A 21,546-nucleotide genomic window follows, 5' to 3' on the forward strand; every position below is an offset into this window, starting at 1 on the left:
CACAAGAGCTCACGGCGATTTACATATTAATTTCTGCCGTGTGAGATGGAATTTTTTACACAATACATCACGCATTCACATCGGCCAGTAAATCTCAAGCCATTGCGGCGAATATTTACTTTTTACGGCCTGTTATTCCAAGTCACACGGGTATTTGGTGGACAATTTTTATCTATGCCTATACAATTTTGCCAGGAAAGACCCTTTTGTCAATCGTGGGATCTTTAACGTGCACACCCCAATGCAGTGTACACGAAGGGACCTCGGTTTTTCGTCTCATCCGAAAGACTAGCACTTGAACCCACCACCTAGGCTAGGAAAGGGGGGAGAAAATAGCGGCCTGACCCAGGGTCGAACACGCAACCTCTCGATTCCGAGCGCAAGTGCGTTACCACTCGGCCACTCAGCCCCCTTTTACCCACACCCCCTTCAAGGCAGTGTCCTTCCCGTGAAAAAGGTTGTCCTGGTTATAATGATAGGCTTTTACATGGAATCCAACAAAATAAAGGTGGGTTGTTGGAACGTTTGTTATTGACAAAACAATACATGAATACTTTTACATGGGTTAAGACACTTGGACACATTCCTTAAACCAACAGCCTGGCTGCTTCGTGTGTGCGAACTAAGATTTTGTGGGTTTTTTAAATCAGATTGCCACAAGCGTTTATTAAGACATTCAATCATAAACGACTGTGCCTTTCACAACCATTGGCGCTAAGAAACATGTTTGGCAAACACCTATCGAATGCAGTTGGAAAAGTTTAATCTTAACCCATAACAAAGTCATTGGCAGACGCTTGAAAGCCCTTTGCCTTAACCCTGATTTACATGAATCGAAATCGACTTATTTTTACCTGATAGGTTTTTCGCACGCTTTCAGGTATAAGATATATCGATTCTCTCTCAACCTTTCGTCTTTGGGGTTTCCACTTACACTAAATTTAACCTTAATCGCCGATTCGGAGCCGACAATTCCCGAATCGTGCCTAAAAGCGGTCCAACAGGACCTTCTCACCATGTTAAGAATTCGCCAATCTTGTGGCCGATATGTCAATCAAGAGGTTGAACAGAGCATGCCAGGGATCATGGTAGTTTGCTATCAACACCTTATCGGGGACTTTTGACGCGACGAGGTGTAAAGGGAGTTAAGCGACTAACGCCTTTTTGTATAGAGTTATCGTTACTGCCCCTAAAACTCCTTCCAGTCGAGGTTTTTCCTGTGATAGTTCGTGTTTGCTGGCCGACGTTTCTATCGGTAAGTTTTGATTGGCGCGGCAAGCTAAGTCACTTTCTTGTGTGTAATGGTCTAACCTTTGCACGCGCCTGCGGTTGATACGATTATCTGTTTATCATCATCCCTTCTCGTGTGATGATTTTGTCTGCAAATTGAGTTACCTAACGATATCAACAGGTTATGCATGCTTGGCTTCCTGGCCAAAAGAGGTGACAAGGAGGGGGGTGGGCTGGGGGGGGGGTAACTATATATAACTTACTTACTGTGCAGTTTGTCTAGACTCCAAAGCATCTGGTCTTCTACGCTACGATTCGGTAATTAATCACGATAAACACTAGCCATGCTAGTACAGAAAATCATAGGACAAATATCAGGATGTATAGACATTACTTCGGTAAAGAACCGGAGATTTCATGAGATCAGACAAGCTGTAAAATGTTACAAAAATGGTACTAAAAAATAAATTTCAATTCTGAACACATAGAATTTGTTTTTCCATTTACCACGGAATAAAAACAAAAACGAGTTTCTCCAGTGCCTGCCGTGCTTCATTTTCAACCGTATCAATGACAGTAGACGCGAAAATAAGGCTTGAAGAATCTAAGTATTTGCATGAAATCAGCTTGTAACCAAAAACAAAAACAAATCTGTTCGAAAATAATCAAAGCAAGAGGAGATAGATAATTATAATGTCGAAAAATGAATTTGAGGACTGGAACATTTCGATCCTATAGGCTTGTTGTTTTCATATTTTAAATGAATGTACATTTCATTAATAAGCAAATGGAAATAAAACATTGTTTAAACCAAAACATTTCGATTGCATCATTGCAATCAGTATATATTTGATCCCAAACGTTAGGCCTGAAAACCATTGAACTCGCCTGTATAGGCTTGGAGGAAGGTTATCAGGGGTTGGGTAGATCGTTTTCCACAACACAGCGACACCTTACACCCGGACACCGATAGATTGGCCACCCCAGGTGCTAAGAGGACAGTTCTATCCCATTCCTGATACACTTAGACCCAGTCAAAGAGATTAAGCATGCACATGTCACGCTGAGAATGATAGTCGCAGGTGATTTCGAGGAGAACAAGTTAAACTGCTGGATAACAGGAGAGTGATGATCCGTGTTGTTCAGTCGTTGTGTGCATGAGATGTACATGTGCATAAAGCTTAGGTGTTGCTGAATTTCTTTCTTTCTTATTGTTCTTCTTCATTCCAGTAGCAGTATGCTTTTTTTGCTGCTGTATGGAACTTAATGCAGACACGCAGAAATATTGGTCTCTTTGTCAAAACCAGGGACAGAGAGAGAGAGGGAGAGGGAGGGGCAGAGAAAGAGAGAGAGAGGGACAGAGAGAGAGAGAGATAGAGGGGACAGAGAGAGAAAGAGAGAGGGACAGAGAGAGAGAGAGGGAGACACAGAGAGAGAGATAGAGGGGACAGACAGAGAGAGAGGGACACAGAGAGAGAGAGAGAGAGAGAGAGAGAGACGGAGAGAGAGAGAGAGGGACACAGAGAGAGAGGGACAGAGAGAGAGAGAGAAATTAAGGGTCTTATATATAGAAAGAGAGAGAGTGTTATTGGATATTACTCCAAACTTCCTTTGTTTTGAATCTTCCTACTGATTTATTTCCGTGGCCGACATTTTCATTTTGGTGTTGGTATTTCAGCATTAATTTTATGGAAATCAATACGCGGATAAAAACCTTGATTTATTCAAATACATTTGTTTTGATCTTTAAGCAGGGCAGATACCATAAAAGGCTGTGCAGGTCTAAAACTCTACCCTGTATATATCTATGACTCCTCAATCATTTCCTTCTGACAAAAATTCGCCCACACCTTCCATTGTTAAAGTTACGAGGTTGACAAGACAGGAACGTTCACACGAAAGTGAATAGGGGCGATAACTGACACGTCCCTAGCAGGCAGAGAGTTCTCGTTCCTAGATACCAGAGTGCTCGTTCTTGGTTGCGCAGAAATGGCGTGTGGGCGACACGATGTTGTTTCACTTCCGGTCTTTCTCTCTCCCACCCCGGGTAGCCGGTGATATCTGTCCATTTGGCTACCCGTTTAACATCCTAAACAGCAGGTGGATCACGGATATATACCCGGGCTTTATCGCTCAATCCTTTGACTGGCAATCTCACGTGGTCAAAATAATGTTCTCGCTGTCTTTATGACTGAGTCCCATTCACAAGCACAACTGTACAAAATCAGTTGAGTTCGCTTTGATGATTAATTGTTGTTATTTTTGATTCAATTTAACTCTTTTTTCATCCTCTTTCATATGTCGTGGTTTGTTTGTTTTTTGGGGTTTTTTGCTGTTGCCTTTTATCCTTTTTTTTCCATTCCAACATTGAAATTACGAGAAAAAAACAAACCTTGCCAGGAAAAGCAGTGGGTTATGCCTTTTTATCTCTCGTATACTCAGTCAAAACATCTCCACCCATGCAACAGCACTCAAAAACATGCATTAACCTTCAACCCAAACAAGATAATTATATCAACTGTCTATTTTGTGCAAACGTTCCTTTTGTGTGTCGTGTACATAGTAAATTAAGTGGTCGTAGCATATTTGTTCTTGTTCTTACGAACAAACCTGAAACGTTTGTCTTCTAGATTGTGTTCCCTCAAGCTACAATGACAAAAGACAATACATCGTTCTCCAAGCTCATGTAACAAATTTCAGTTTGGTCATCAAACATGAAAACAGTAAATTATAACTGATGTTTTGTGCAAACTTTCTTTGTGTTTATAAATTATGGCGCTCATAGCATGTTTCAGGTCATCAAAGATTATGTTATCAAAACTGAAGACATATCGTCATTTAAACTGTTCTTTTACGGTGCAATAACACAAGATTTCATGCAAAGCACTCCCCAGTGTTGTAAAAGAAAAACTCAGTCTGGTCATCAAACAAACTAACAAGAAATGATAATTGTCTTTATTATAAACTCTTGCCCTTCCAGCATTTTTCTTCTTTTTTCTTTTCAAAACTGAAAATATTGTCTTCGAAACGATTTCTTCAATGTGTGTGCAGTTATAAAAGATAGCAAACCATTCTCCAAGCTAAGTTTGGTCATCAAACATAGCAAAGATCAATTGCACGACGAAGCATTAGCTGTTACCTGCGGCCATTTTTGTAAGGAAACCAGAAGAAAATAAACTTTTAGATTTAAAGCTCACAATGTGTCTGTCTGCTTTCTTAATCTCAGATGTTATTTTTTTCGAATCCTCGGCAAACAATAGCCAATAACCGAGCAGGTCAAAGCTTTTTCTTCCTTCCTCTACTCACAGAAAGAAGAATTGCCGGATAATTTGTGTTTTCTTCTTCGTCTTTCGATTTTCGAATTAAAACTGCCTCCGGTTTAAAAAAAAATTTAAAAAAAAGATATGTTCAAAATATTTTTAAGTCCTTTCTTTTCTTTTTTCTTTTCTTTTCGTATTTCCATAGCCCTCGTTATTTCAAATTATTGCTTTCAGGAAAACATTCCTCTTCAGGGTGAACAGACTGATCATTACGTAATGACAAGAAATATATATTTCAATCTTGATATGACGCTAGCATTGATCTATGTAGCAGCGTAAAAACGTCTTTTTCAGAGCGCAAATGACAAGGAAAATATCTGCCATTGTTTGAGGCAAAAGACGCATGGTTGAATGCCAGGCGTGCCCGTTAAAATTGATTTGCTTTTATACTGAAAAAAATCTTTCTCTGTCTCTAAGACTCTGCTTCTCTGTCTCTCTGCTTCTGTATTCCTGTATGTCTCCCTTTATATATCTGTCTCTTTTTCTGACTACTGTCTGTCTGTCTGTCTGTCTGTCTGTCTGTCTGTCAACCTCTCTCTCTCTCTCTCTCTCTCTCTCTCTCTCTCTTCCTCTCCTCCCCTCCCATCCCCCCCCCCTCTCCACAAAAGTTCTCCCTCTCTCTTCTCAGTCCTTGGTTGGCAGTTATTATTTCAGATTACTTTCAGCATCGACAGAGAATTTTTTTCTCCCTCTAATATAATGGCTCCGAAGGCTTTTTGCTTGCATGACAGGGCTGACTGACTGACAGGCCAAGGGAGGGTGATGTATCCACGGTTGGCTGCACACGTTCCAATCAATACCTCCGTCACAACACGGGGGGATTGTTCCTCCAACAACAGGGGCGGGGCAAAGCGGAGGGAGAAGAAGAAGAGCGGAGAGAGAGAGAGAGAGAGAGAGAGAGAGAGAGAGAGAGAGAGAGAGGGAGAGAGAGAGACACAGAGAGACAGAGAGACTGAGAGAGAGAGAGGGGGAGGGGCAGAGTGAGAGAGACAGAGGGAGGAACAGAGAGAGAGGGGGAGAGAGGGGGGAGGGACAGAGTGAGAGAGGGGCAGAGAAAGAGAGAGAGAGAGAGAGAGAGAGAGAGAGAGAGAGAGAGGGACAGAGAGAGAAATTAAGGGTCTTATATATAGAAAGAGAGAGAGTGAGACACACACACTCATATAGGAATCCGAAACAGATTAACTGCTAATGTTCCAAAATCATGCAAGAGATAGATCATCAGGCACAGTGAGTGAGTGTGCGAGCGCGTGTGAGAACTGTTGTTAGTTTAGCATTGGTTTTTTTTTCTTTTGTTTTTTGTTACATGTTTGTCTACCATAATTTACCATTATTATTTTGACATTATTTCAAATTTGTTATATTAAAATCGTCCGCCAAATTTCATTTGCTTTCAAGAGTACGCTCATAAGCTTAGCTTGTTGTGCTCCATGTTGCTAATTTCATGTATGCGGTAATAGTACCAATGGAATTTATTGAATAAACTTGTTTAAACCATCAGGCACAAAGACAGACAGACAGACAAACGGGGCGCTCCATCTGTGCTGAGATTTTGTAAAGACAAAAGCGTATTATTTTGTTCCGTATGCAGTGTTACAGAAAAATGAAAGGTAGGAAAGAACAAAAATATAATTACAAGCAAGTCGTAAATAGAATGTTGCATGCGCCTGGAGCTTACAGCGTAAAATTAATCTCCAAATGTATTCTTAATAACTATTCATGTTGTTTTAGATATACATGTATTGCGGGAAATACCGTTCAGAAATGATGTACCTTTGTCATACTATATAAATAGAGGAAAATAAATAGCTTTAACATATTTTGTTTTGATTCGCACTAACATAATGTAAACGGAACACTCAATGAAACGGCGTGGTTCAAAAACCTATTTCTTCTTGTTTGCCCTTGTAAGAAAACAATAGTACAGGCAACAAAGACAAAGTATACTGTATACACACACACATACACACACACACACACACACACACACACACACACACACACACACACACAAACACACACCACCACCACCACCAACAACAACAACAACAACAACAACAACAACAACAACAACAAACAGATGTGTATGCACGTTAACACCATTCAACTGACGATTTCTCCTTTCTCGACTACAACACTTGCAATTTTGCTAAATGTCCAAACAGAACAATGTTTTGACTATACTTTTTGCACGTATACTGCATGCACACAAATCCAGAGGTACACACAGTGCACACACGTGCATGTGCTGACACTCTCGCCTTTAACTTATCAGACCTAGATCATATTCATTATCGCTATCACCACTAAATACATTGTAATTATACTAATGCCGGGATTCAAAGGTTGTCCACTTACTGTCAATCAAGGTACGACACATATGTCTGATAGTCGCAGGAAAACAAACATGTATATATATGAATGCAGAAAGTGTATATCTACATCTCAAGTTCCGATTTATTTAGAATGAAGTTTAATCTCCACAATATTTTGATCACGACGGCAGTTTATGCATGACTGCAAACCGCTTGAATTAATTCAAATTATTTCTCTATAGAGGAGAAATAACAAAACAAGCAAACAAACAAGAAAACGAAGTTAGACATTCATCCGAACTTGCTGCATGTATAAATGTATAGCTTACGATGAGTGTACAAAAATGACATGGAGGGTGGTATATATTATAGTGTTCGCTATTTAAATATATTTAAGCATAGATGGGAGATAAATACAAAAGAGCATTCATTTCAAAGCCTGGCTTTGTGATTTTCCCATAAAATGTGTTTGAGAAATCATTCTGTACTGTTCAGAAGGTTTATTCTTTCTTTACAATCTACTGACACAAAACCCGTCTGAAATTAATTCTTCGTGTTCCATAGATTCGTTTAGAGCGCTGATGTATATACACACATATAACACTGCTGAACATTTTCGGACATATCTAAGTGAATTTCCTGTTCAAACGCAGGTACAATAACCTCCTCAAAAGTTTCAGGCGTACTATATAGTTACTCTCCTCAAACTTCAGCGCTTCGTGGTTCAATATAACATCCTGATCGCCCAGCGACACGCCAGTGTAAATGAACACTTTAAACCCCTAGGTCTCGTGCTTTTGTGTGCACTGTTTGTTGTCGAACACTTATCGGCGCTCAGCAAATTTACCCACACAATAACAAACACACTTATCGCTGACTACCGTAGCTTGCAGGCACAAACATTCATACATGTATAGAGTGCACAGTTATTGCAAGAAATAGGACCCGTCACCCCTATTTTAGCCATTTTTCGAATGTGCTTTTCGGGGCATTATGGTCCTCGGATTTCTTTGAACATTTATAAAAATGTGTTTATATCTACTGAGTGTTTAAACTCAAATTGAGCTGCAAGGAAATAACGAGTATGTACTTCAATTTAAAAACTGAGTGTTGACACTCAATTGTACTGCAAGGAACTAAAAGATATGAACATGTACTTCGATTTAAAAACTGTAATTCTTCTTCAAAGGAAAAGTGATGACGAGCTTGCTTAATTGCATTAACTGCTGAATAAGCTAACCGCAACGAATTTTTTTCAACTAAAAATGTAAAAATGTCTGTCAGCAAAACAAATAAGCAAATAAATAAAAACAATCAAACAAACAAAAAACAAGAAAGAAACAACATGAAGAGAAGAGAAAGAGAGGAGAAAACGAGACAGGTAAAAAGAAAACGAACAAAAGAAAGACAGAGCAGCAAAATAAAGGGAAAAGAATAACAACAACAACAAAACAGATGAGACAATACAGAAAAGAAAGACATATACACAAAAAAGGACAACCCAGAAAAACAAAACCAACAACAACAACAACACAATACGAAAAAAACATTAAAAATCAAAACAGTGGGATATAAAAGCTATACACCCAGAATGCCATGCCACAGTATAAAAAGAGACCTTTAGATTTTCAAACCACACACTGTCAAGACAGCAAAGGCGGAACGCGTGCACACACAACTGACGACTTTATCCGGCTGTATAAATGTTTAGGGACTCAGCACACGCGCTTTCTGTACTCCCCTTCCCCTGTTTCCACAGCTTGCTGTCAACCCTGAAGTGTATGCTTGCCGTCTTAAAGGTTGAAAGGGTGTCGCCTTTAGCAGATATCGATGACTTTAATGGGTTAAACCAAGGCAAGGAGCAGGAAAAGAGTAAAAAGAAAAGAGTGGAGAAGGGGGGGAAGGGGTAAGCGGGGCGGGGCGGGGCGGGAGGGGGGGGGGGGGGGGAGTAGAGCGAGAGAAAATGAATGACTGAGGAAAAGATTGATAGAAAGAAGAAATTATAAGAGAAAGCGAGAGATGTTCGTAGTTAGTGGTAATGGTGCTTTCTACACAAACTATAATGACAAATATCCAACAAAGTAGTTAAAGAAGGAGTATATCATAATTTATATGCATTATTTATTTTTTTAAATGCCTGAACACTACAGTGATTTTTCGAAAAATGATATGAATACATAGCTTATACCTAGGTTTGTGTTGAAACCGATGCACAGATTAAACCAAGAAAACAAACAAGAACAAACCACACAAAGCAAAACAAAACAAAAACAGAAAATGGGAGTAAACCACACAAACAAGATAAGTATTATAGAGATTTAAACTGACGCATAAAACATAATTTTTTTTCCGTGTACAGATTTAAACTTACGCATAAAACACAATTTTGTTCAGTGTTGGCACATACGCGGATTAACAAAATAAAACACTGAACAAAAATGAAGAAACCAAGCTGATATACCAATGCATGCGTGCACACATGCACGATCAATAAGTTCGGTGCGCGTTCTCAGGCTCGCTCGAGTTGTCTCACTGCTGTCTGATCATGGTGTTGAGCGAACATCATTATACAACAGAACTACATTATCGTGTCAATGTGAAGGAACATGAGAAACCGTGTAAAGGTCATTTCAATAGATCATGCGTGCATGCTTGGCTGTCAGTCATGAACATACAACATAATTATCTGTGCACATGCATGATGCAGCTACATGACTGCATGTTATTTGTTGCGACTCAGCTATCGTGCTTGTGCAAGTTCTACTTTGTAATAAAAAAAATAAAAATTAAACAATTTTCACAATTTCGACTTCACACAACATTTCAAACAAACAAATGAACATGTAAACAAACAAAACAGGAACAGAAGAGGTGGGTAACAAACAAAATAGTGATCTCCTTTTTGTATGTCAATCTCATTGTTAACCAGCTTTAGAAAATCGCACGCAATTTTGAATCTTAGTTTGTGTACTTTTGAACATGAAAGTTGCAAAACAGATATGACAAAATGCGTGGCTCTCTTGGCTTTTCCAGCATGGTTTGTTTTAACGAATTACGCGTTTCTAAGGGAAGCTATACTCTGACATGCAAACAGTATATCATGGACGCAAACGACAAAAAAGCCCCAAGTTTTGCTTACTGGACATCTGCTCGACACACGCTACTTATCCTGTTGGTAATGCCGTTGTTTATATGAAAGGGATATCGTATCGGTTACAGCCCAGATAGCGGTACAGAGATACCGGTTGGCCAGACAAAAATTCAAACACAAACTGCAAGATTATCTCAACACTTCCAGACATCGAAGATTTTTTTTAAAAAGTGAAATGACAAACAAAGAGTTGTTAGTTATATGTAGGGTTCAGCTTTGTGTTTAAAAGGTCAAGAAAATAAAATCGTTGTATATCTTGTCCTTACAGACATTGGCACGTCAGTTCAACTTAATTGTGTTATTATACAACGCTCGTGCATGTTTTCTCTCATCGAATAGGCTGTGGAGGTTCCCTTTCATATAGTCTAGATTTTTTTCAATGTAAACAAACCCACATATTCTCAACTTAGGGTCAATAGAATGGCAGACACTTTGTATTTTGCAAATGAATGTGAAACCGAGTTTTCTGTACCATTGGAAAGAGCTTTGTTGCGAATGCTTTAACACGAGCATCTGAAGTTGCATAAGGTTGTTTGCGCAAAAAATAAGGAAACACTGACGAGCCTGCCGCATGACGCAATTACATAAACACACCAGCGTATGACATTAATGTACGCCATGTATGATCAAGGTGGGTAAAGAAAATATTCAGCCTATCATAATTATACGTGAACTGACGCGAGACCTAAATTCCAACGAAGCCACAAACACACCAGTCAGCCGGTAAACTCCTTTTCTCAGATTAATCTGAAAAAATAGAACCTACTCAGCCCAGAGAAGCCCAGTGGGTTTCTAGCCGTATCATTGCTTTAAGCAGTTGACACCTATTTAGCAAGGTGTTACGGCCCTGCTGGAGTGTTGTTATAAGGGAAAGCAAAATGTTCCCGACTCGCCCGCGATGTATTTGCCTTTCAGTGTCCTATTTGATACGGTATGCCCTTATGGAATATGGAAGTGACTGAGTGCAACTATATTTATAGGCTTGCTATACATATGCATATATAGATAGATGACTTAATCATTGCACAAGAATGTGTACGAACTCCTCCACATTAAAGATGTCCACGGTTGAACGGAGTTTTAAAGACAATTCTTGCCCCGAAGAGCTAAAAAAATTAACCCGTGACTGGAAATCGAGCAAATACAATAAAAATAAGATATAAACTTATGTGAAGAACGTGAAAATGGATCTGGTGTAGAATAACGGCTACATTTTTTGTAGTCAAGTTAGTATCCGTATCAACAAGTTATAAGAAAAGGAAAACACAATAAAAACAAAGCTTACACAGAAATACCCCCCCCCCCCCTCCCCCCATGCAACAACAACAAAATTGCTATTTAGTGTCACAGTCTTCACCTAGTTTCAGGGATACACACGAATTTAACAACGTGAAATAAATCAGTGCGACTATATACGGGGATATCCATGAGTCACTGTCTAAAACTGCTCGCAGTAAAAAAAAAATAAACCCAGGCAATTACTGTCTAATGAATATTTTATATCCGGAGTGCATGCTAAGTTCATTTTTTTCAGTTTTACAGAGCTCACTATTGTCTTTTGCATCTGCGGTGCATTTGAATCGATATTAAATCTGTGCAACACTGTATCAAATGTCGGTTGATATAAATAGAAAGAGAGAGAGAGAGAGAGAGAGAGAGAGAGAGAGAGAGAGAGAGAGACAGGGGGAAGAGAGAGGGGGTGCGAGAGAGAGAGAGAGATATACATCGGTGACATACAAAGTCTAGCTTACTTTTGTCAAAGACAAATAAATGAATGAATAAACTGATTGATTGATGAATGAATAAATTGATTGATTGATGAATAAATGAATGAATGAATGAATGAATGAATAAATGAATGAATGATTAATATCAATAAATAAAACTTATCAATAAATACATGAATAAATAAATACATAAATTCGATAAATAAAAAATGAATAAATTGATGAATTAATCAAATGGATAAACAAATAAAGGAAAACAAATACACAGTTACAACACCATATTAGGGAACCTCGCAAAATTCCACACTTTGCATTACATAACCCGCAAGTTTTACCCACTTTACCATACCCAGTCAGACGTACATTCCAAATAGCCCTAAACTGTTAGAAAGCCGAAGCAAGAGGGAAAGTAACAAGTTATTGACAGAGAAGAAAACACAGTGTAAAAAGATCGCGTTACAACGCCGGACAGACACGGAGAGAAACGCAGGGTTTATACAAAGGCAGCTGTATCAATAGTCCTTTCACTTCCATACAGATTAGCCTGTGTCACTGCTCCAGGGTTTCTCTCTACCTCCCGCTCTATTTCTATGTCGTTTCTGTGCGCTGTATAAGGAACATTTAGTCTGCGATTTGGAAGGGTTAAGGAAATGTGTCAATGCATATTTTTGGTTTAATTACGCGGGGGCCCGGTAGCTCAGTTGGTAGAGCACTGGACTTGTGATCGAAAGGTCGCAGGTTCGAATTCGGGCCGGGACGGACACGGGTCAACTTTATGTGCAGACCCAGAGACGGAAGCCATGTCCCACCCCCGTGTCATCACAATGGCACGTAAAAGACCTTGGTCATTCTGCCATAAGTGCAGGTGGCTGAATACACCTAAACACGCAGACACCTGGGTAGCGCGACTCCGTTGCTGCTAGCTTTCCACTGGGAGAAAGCGACCCGAATTTCCCAGCGATGGGACAATAAAGTAATGAAAATGAAAAATGAAAATGAACATGAAAAAAATGAAATGAAATGAAAAATAAGTTCCCATTTTCTCAATGCTTTTGTTTTTGTTTTTTTGTTTGTTCAGACGTTAATTTAAGAATAACAATTGTACGTGAAATAAGAACTGTGTAAACAACTGATGGTCTTGACGACAAAAATAACTAGTAGGCCTACTACTTGTACTCATGCAGTTTAAACTTGGTAAAAGGCAGGTTTAGCCCACTAAATTAGATGTTCTTTAATTTCGTTTTGTTTTATTTCATTTCATTGTATGTTCTTTTATTTAAAATGTTTTAATTTTTAATTTTGTATTGTTTATCTAATTTCATTTCATTTTTATTCTATTTTATTTTTTTGTCACACCCCCGCTAGTGACGATATGCCAACACACACACACACACACTACTTTGCCTTCTTACTTTGTCACATACATGTGCTTGTTTGTTTAAATGTAATACTCCATTTTGTGTGCTGTTGTTGTTGTTGTTGTTGTTGAAGTACTACTTTTGTTCTCGTTATTCTTGTTATTGTTGTTTTGATTGGTTTGAATTAAGAATTTACAATATCGTCCGCCAATGTATTATTTTGTCTCTAAGGGCACATGTATAAGTTTATCTTGTTGTGCTCCTTTGTTAAAACATTTTTTTGTTCATGGCTTTGCAAATTTGTATTTGAAAATAAAACACTGTTTAAACCAAATCTAAAAGTTCCACTCGCATGGATGTTAGCGTTATTCCCTTTTATTATCAGGGATAAATGTAAATGTCCATGGGTCTGTTTTCAGTATTTACTACACTAAACTTGTAAGGACTATTAAAAGCCGGGGCATAAATATTGAACACTATAATTACATAATTTAACTCGGTAAAAATTCCATACAAAAGCGTGGCGGCTATTTTATAAAATTACAATTAAAACAGACTAAAAACATTCAGAAAAAAAGGCAACAGCATGAGACATTATACTTGCGTTTTCTTTCTGTTATTGTAATTGTATCCTGCTTAGTCGCTAACTTTCATTTGTTTTAACACAGGTCAAACCTGTGCAAATAAAAACGAGTTTAAGAACAGAAAAAAAATAATAAGAAAATATAGACAGAAAACGAAAACTTATACATGCACAAGAAAGGCATGAGAAAAAAAGCTGCAAGAAAACACACACTCATGCAACCTCTCACTCACCCAAACTCCTCCCAAAAAAAATTAGACAATCACAATAACTGCAAAAATAAATATCGAAAAGCGTGACAAAGGAAAACAAAACATCCCCTCTCTCTCTCGTCTTTTTGTCCATCAAAAATTTCCGTTTCTCCTTCCTAATCGTGCAGAGAATACACAAGAGGAAATCAGAACGACAGACACTGGGACAGAGACAAAGGCCCCTCCCCTCAGGCTACAGGACGACGAGCAGTGCGCCGTATGGCTTCCCTTGTCTTCATCCCTTCATAAAGTCCCTGATCGGCTGAGCTGACTGAACGATGGGGACAGGAGGAGGAGGAGGGGGGGAGGAAGAGAGAGAGAGAGAGACAGAGACAGAGAGAGAGAGAGACAGAGACAGAGACAGACAGAGAGGGAGAGATAGAGAGAGACAGACAGAGACAGACACAGAGAGAGAGAGGGGCAGATACAGACACACAAAAAGGAGAGAGATAGGGAGAGAGAGATTCACAGACAGACAGACAGACAGACACACACACACACACACACACACACACACACACACACACACACACACACACACACACAGAGGAATTAGAGCATAGCAACATATAGAGATGGACGGATGCAGACAGTCAGACAAATGGAAACGACACAGAGAAAACAGAGAAGCAAATGATAACACAAATATAAAATCCAGTGGAAGATATGCAAATTGACAGAGAAAGGAAGAAAGTGACAAGGACAAACAGTTTGTAACAGAAACAAAACTTTTCACTGAGAATAAAAGCAGGGGGTGGGAGGAGAAAAAAAAACCAAATCCTGTTGCGAGTTTGGCAATAATAGCTTTGGCAATAAATTAAGCTATTTATTAATTCTTTTCAGTGTGCTTTACTTCAATGCAATTTTTTTTTTATAAATGTTTGGGAAGATAAACAAAAATACGAAGCCAGATAAATGTGACATTGACAATCAAAAGGAACAGATGCGGACAGACAGACATGTGGACAGACAGGCAGACAGAGAGATACATGAACATCCGCATCATTTCAGACACTTATAAAGAGAACGGACGAAACAAAGAACAATTATATAGTCATTCATCAACTCCTTTTCAACATTCTCACAAAACAAATTGATCAAACTGCAAACACACCCGTAATTCTCAGTTCCAACCGAAACAAAATAATGCATCATCTGCATTCTCACACACGCACAGTATGCAAGCACTCTACTCAATAATATCATATCACCGCAAGATAAACAGCAATTTACTATCACAATTTTTCTTCCACTGCAACCAATCGAACAAACACACACTTCGATAGCGGGGCCAATCGGGACATGGTATGCATGCAGCGCTGTACAATGCAATATATTTGCACACTTTTTTCGGGGCCTTCGATTTGTGCTATGGATATGGTTCTCAAAGGGATGGTGAAAATGTTGTGCCCGCTGGCTATAGTGTATGTAGTCTATAGTTTCCGTCAGTGCGTAAACAGTTTCCGTGTGTATATAGACTGTCTTGTCATGGTGCATTCATTAAGGAATGGAGACAACACAAATTGGTGTTGATAACGCAAACCCGCTTGTGTAGTGTGAATGCTTATAATTTATTGTAGTGTGATTGTTCTGCTATTCTGTGCTTGTGTAAATATATTGCGATTGTGTTGGACAGTTTGCCTTGACGGGGATTATTGTTATTAATAGTATTTCGATGCTGTTGTTGTTGTTGTTGTTGTTGTTGTTGTTGTTGTTGTTGTTGTTGTTGTTGTTGTTGTTGTTGTTGTTGTTGTTGTTGTTGTTGTTGTACATTTTCCAGATTTTAATTGCTCACAATTATTAAATACAATGTGTGAATGATACTGACACTGTTGGGTTAATTTGATTTTATAATTAGATGAAAAAAAGCCAGCGTTCTCCCATTGAGCAGACTGTTTACCCGTGTACTTACACTTTACTTCCTCCTCTCCCACCGCCCCTTTTTATTTTTGTGTGACAATAAAATGATAATAGTAAGGGAGAGGGAAGAATTTTAGGTAATATTTTCAGTTAAAAAAATGTGTAGATGCAGCAATTAGAACTATCCTTCCAGACGATTTAAAAAAAAGTTCAATCGCTGTTGTACAGCTGCTATTACAAAATACTTTAGCTTTTTAATTATAATATTGATACTGAAAAAAAATGAAAAAAAGTACCCATCGTTGCCGTTGTAGTGTTTTTATTATACGCATTTTGATATTATGTTATGCACTTCAAACAAATACAATTTTCTTTTTCTGTCTTCTTTCTTATCAAAGCGTCCATTTTAAATGCTTTTTTTCTCGTTTACTTGACGTTCTAATAAGGCTATGCCTACTCAGTGTAAACAAAATAATGTAAATCTTCTCGTTATAAAAAAAAATGTCCTGCAAAAGCGTCAGCTATTTTGAGCAAAAACAGACATGCGTGAAAATTGTCAGAAGAAGCTTCCATGCATTTTTCGTTAGGAAAAATTAATTTTATAAAGAAACAAAAGGAATTTAAAAAACATCTTCTTGAATTAATATAGAAATAATATTTTGTAGGTGTGATGGGGTTTTTTTTTCAATTTACTATGAAAACAAACATGATTTTAATAGATTCAAATGTGTTCAGATCACAAAGACAAGGGGTTAGTTTAATAACTTGTTGTTGACATGTTATTGTTTCGCAGACTATCTCCGGGACTTACAAAGCGCGAATTCTAACAAGACGTACATGATTTGCTTTTTTGTTTATTTTTACTTCCTCTTATTGTGAGATATTGCCGGGGGGGGAGGGAGGTGGAGGAAGGGAGAGAGGCGGATGCTTCAAATGTTTGTTGTGACTAGTGTTAGGCAATGTACCAACTTTATAAACGTTTTGTTTACTGCATTAGAACTACTAAAAAAAATCATGCAAGCAGCCGAAGAAGAATTTAATATTTAGTTTTAAAATTCATTATTTACTATAAAAGACTTTTGTTTAACAGCAATATAACTTATAAGAGCAAAACGTGATATAAAACATTCTTGTTTGGGGTAAACAACGCATTCGTTTTGATTATATATAAGCTGCATAGCAAAGGATGTTGCTCTACTATATATCGACGATCACAATGCATGTTATTTAAGCGCCTTCGCCATTAATTTTCTTCAAACAATTTTCAGTGCATCATGCATCGTATCACCAACATGTTGCTCGGAATTATTTTCTTCGGAAAATTTGCCGAGATGACCATAAACATTTTGACCATTTTAAGAAATGTTAGGCAGTTCGAATAGTAATATAAGCGTCACCTTATCCCCACCGCCCGCAAAAAAATATATAAGACTGATCGGCAATTTTATCGAAATGATGAGTAAGTTATCGGCATTTCGAAATAAATTCCCTGAAGGAATATACATGTATTGTTCTATGTACATCGACGATCATGTTGCAGGTAATTCGTCTTTGCAATTTTCCGTCAACGATGATTCTTGGTTACCTTATATCAAAACATTCAGCATCGTATATATCATTCACATCCACAATAATTATACACTGATTCTTACCTGTTCTTGGCCGCTGCAGCTCTGTCGCGCTGTCTCCGGTTCTTGAACCAGTTGCCGACTTGGGTGGGAGTGAGTCCTGTAGCTTGGGCCAGCTCTCGCTTCTTGGTGGGGTTGGGGTAAGGGTCCTGGAGATACCACTCTCTCAGCAGGTTGCGGGTCCTCTCCTTGAAGCAGTGGGTCTTCTGCTCGCCGTCCCAGATGGTCCTGGGCAAAGGGTACTTCTTGCGGACTCGGTACTTGTCCACGGGGCCGAGAGGACGACCTCGGAGCTTCTCGGCCTCCTGGTAGTGGGCCTCCAGCCACATGGCTTGCAGCTTGGCGTGCGACTCCTTGGTGAACTTGTGGTGCTCCAGGATGTGGTACATGTCCCTGAAGTTGCCCGTGTGGAAGGACACCAGAGCTCTAGCTCTCAGGATAGACTCGTGTTTGTTCAGAGCCTCGCAGGCTGACGGGTTCACCGGGATGGACCAGAGGAACCTCCCGAGGCGCTCGATGTCGCCGCTCTCCTCCAGCGTCTCGCAGACCTTCGCCACCTGGACTGGCGTGAAGTGTAAGGTCGGTAAAGGGAACATGGCTGGCAGCGCCGCAGAGGCCGGGGATTCGAACCCGCACAGGCCGAACATGAATCCAGGAAGCCCCGGATACATGGCTGTGGGTGTGGGGAGGTGAGCGTGAGGCTGGGCCAAGGTCGGGGGAGGTAGACCTACTGCGTGTGCCTGAAGAAGTGAAGCCTGGGAGGCTAGGGAGGACAAGGCCACGGGGCCTAGCTTGCTAGTGCGACTTAGATCCATCCATCCGTCTTATCCCACGAGGATGGTCACCTGTCCAGATGAGGGTGTCTGTGTGATCACCGTCTTGTGGTGATCGCTTCTGCTGACAAGCTGGGAATCTCTCCTCTCAGGAACAGTGTTTTGGTCTCTGCACAGATCACACACAAAATGTTCAAAAACTTGTCCAGACCACTCTGAAGACTTACAGAAATTCTATCACAACTTGTGATTACAAATTGACAATGTTTGGTTTTCGATTTTTTTTAAGAGAAAATGCGAAGAAATCTTTTCAGTCAGAAAAAAATTGTTAGCCAACCTTGGTCATAGTTCCCCGCGAAGCCTTTAGAACATTTTCAGTGGCTAGGAAAAGGATTAGAAAATATGAAGATCACCCGTATCACTAATAATCACAAGGTTGTTTTTTTAAATATAAAAATGATAGATATTCACCAATTGTCACAGTAGCACCATCCACAGACAAGAACTGATCATCTAAATCCAAAGACTTGAAATTCACCGAAGTCTGGAAGAAGTGTGACGAGTCAGTCAGAGAGACTGAAAGTGAATGATCACAGGTCTGTATCACCGCAGCGTATAATGCAGGGTCTATGTCGTACCGTCACGGTGATCGGCCGCCGCTGTTCGCACGTGTGTGTGTCCGTGTCCGTGTGTGTATCCCTGGTGTCCGTGTGGTGGGGTTTGTAATCGCCACTCGTGGGGCCGGCTAGCCTTTCCTCCCTGCGAGTTAAACACCTCCGAGCCGTCGAAGGGGGAGTGGTCAGTCACTGAGTCGAGGCGAGAGAAGTGTCACTTTTTTCTCTCTCTATCAACTCTCTCTCTCTTACTCTCCACCCCTCCTCCTCCCCTTCCTTCTTCGTGCATTCAGTATTCTTCTGCTACTACTACTACTACTTTCCCCCCTTGCCGCTCTACCACCTCAAAAATCCAACCCTCCTTCCCCCCCTCGGCCCCCCTTAGATCATCGACGGGGGAAAAGCAAACACTGTGCGACCAACCGCCACGCCGAAACTATCACAGCTAGCGATCAGCGGCAGAGTGCGAAATGATTGGACCACGACCCTCTCTCGCTTTGTCACATCTCCAAGGCTACGCCTGTCAATCACCGCTACGAGCGCCCGCCAATCAGACATCGCACGTGAGCCGACGACGGTGGCTGGTGAAGGGAAAGTGGGCGGAGCTTATTGCGGTGTGCGATGAGAAGCGTTGAAGGTAGGAAGGCGAGAGTGTAAATATGATAATAGCCAACCCTGTCTGCGAGCGATATGGCGAGTAAGCGGCATAGACGGCGAGACAGAGAGAGAGAGGGCACCAGCAGAAAAAGTGTTCGCTTGTACGGCGTAGCTGACTCTGTGACCTGGGAAATGTGCGCTGGCCTTTCTAAAACAGCTTTCATGGTCTAAATGCTTCCAACGTTCTGCAAACGAGACCCGACCGCCGGGAATTTTTTTTTTTTTTTTTTTTGGTGGTGGTGGTGGCCGTGGTGGTGGTTGATGGTCGTCAACTGTGGGAGAAGGAGAGAAATGTGTTGAACATTACTGTCAGTTATTACAGCGTTTACTTACGGTTTGACGCACGCGTCGGAAGCGTATAGAAGAGTTGATGATTCACGTCTTATTTACTCTTGGTATTACTGGGCTCAAATAGTGAGACGGGACGGACTAGTGATCACAGCATGCATGGCTAATTTTCATTATGCTAAAATGTCATTTGTATTTACTTCTCTGGTCATGATGCATGACTGATATAGGTATAACCGTGCAGGTTGATTGATTGGTTGAGAGATTGACTGATTTATTGACTGATTGATTGAGGTATGATATGTTTTAAGGCTGTTTACTCTGAAGTTTCCATCGCAATAATCTAAACTTACCCTTTTGATGTATAAATAATCACATAAATGTATCCAAAACAAACAATTCTGAAAAATAGACAGGAATTGACGCAACTGCTTAGTTTAGTAAAAACAAAAATCACAAAATATGTTCTACTTATTTCCTTTTGAATTAATACAGTGGCTTTGCCACAGCTTTCTGGTAATCTTAATCAATCTTTACAGCTACGTCTAAGAAGAAACCAGCACATAATTTGTTTAACACCTTTGTGTATTTGTTGTAACAATCTTCTGCGGATCTACTTTTGTTGTATCACTGTTCCTAGGTTTTTGTCTTTTGTTCGTGTGGGGTTTTTTTCTTCTCTTTTTTGTTTGTTTTTGTTTTTGTTATATTTTTTGTTCAAACAAAGTTTTGTTATTTATTCAATCATAAGTATTAAAACAACACTAATTTACAGCTTTTAGTGATCTCTTCAAGGCATAGAATTATACAGTCAGAGTTGTTTATGAAATTGTCGAACAGTCAAATTATTATGCATAATATGCAAAACTTTAGGCAGTCAATTTTAGCACAAACAGTTCAAAGGTGTTTTTTTAATTAATTTTTTTTTAATTTACTCTGTATTTTGTCATTCGGTAAGTTTGTGTGCATGCGTTTATAGCCTTGCCTGTCTTTCTGTTTTTCTGTCTTTCTGTATGAGTCTGAGCAAAGTGCTTCCCCTACGGAGTCTGACTGTGAAGCTAAGACACTTTTTTTCCTGTACATTTAATCCCCGTGTAAAATAACAAAAAACAGTAAAAAGATAAAAAGAAATAAAAGAAATAACCATGCCTTTTCGACAAAAATAATACTTCAAAGCACTCTTAATTGTTTAGGCCCATGTCTGAGCAACGAAGACTTGAACTCATAGGTCATCAAACTTGTTCAGAATGAATGTCGTTCGGTACTTTGTCGATTGCATCAAAACACTTCAGAAAAAAGACATCTTAAATATTCAGTACTTATCTCTTGTCAGCGTTTAGTTGCACCTAATAATTGCCACTAAAGAATTGATGGTTTAACAAAACGTGTGTGTGCGTGTGTGTGGTTTTGGGGTCTTTTTCCCCAATGTGACAATACCAAGAAATATATGGTCGTAAAAAGGAGCCCGACAAGTGGAAACGAATTGTTCACAAGTGTGACGATATTGAGTAATATTACAGATCGAAAATATTCGCGAGTAAATTCGAAAAAGATCGAAAGTTCAACACTGGTCCCTGCACACCACTGCAATAGTTTCAGATAAACAGATCGAAAGAAGTGAGCGGAAAGACACAAAGTTGGCGGAGTGGGGGGGGGGGGGGGGGGAGGCAGAGTGGGGGAGGGAGGAGGGGAGGAGGAGAAAGGGAGGGGGTGGGGGAGAGGGAAAGGAGTGGGCTATGTGCGGGGTAGCAAGGATGAGGGTGAGGAGTAAGGTGAGGAGTAAGGTGAGGAGTAAGG

At 39.8% G+C, this 21,546-nt stretch overlaps 1 protein-coding gene across 1 annotated transcript in view; it reads right to left on the reverse strand.

The window, feature by feature from the left end:
* The window catches only part of LOC138952637 (homeobox protein SIX6-like), a 32,987-nt gene extending 13,942 nt beyond the window's left edge, over positions 1 to 19,045 (reverse strand). Inside the window, exons 1-2 of the mRNA XM_070324341.1 lie at positions 18,665 to 19,045; positions 17,445 to 18,362 (exon numbers count right to left, since the gene is read on the reverse strand). Of these exons, the coding sequence (XP_070180442.1) occupies positions 17,445 to 18,235 (791 nt within the window). The 5' untranslated portion in view covers positions 18,236 to 18,362; positions 18,665 to 19,045. The remainder of the gene's footprint in view (positions 1 to 17,444; positions 18,363 to 18,664) is intronic.
* Positions 19,046 to 21,546: the final 2,501 nt, after the last annotated feature.

This window comes from Littorina saxatilis, linkage group LG17 (genome assembly GCF_037325665.1).
Source record: "Littorina saxatilis isolate snail1 linkage group LG17, US_GU_Lsax_2.0, whole genome shotgun sequence".
NCBI classification, from domain to species: Eukaryota; Metazoa; Mollusca; class Gastropoda; order Littorinimorpha; family Littorinidae; genus Littorina; species Littorina saxatilis.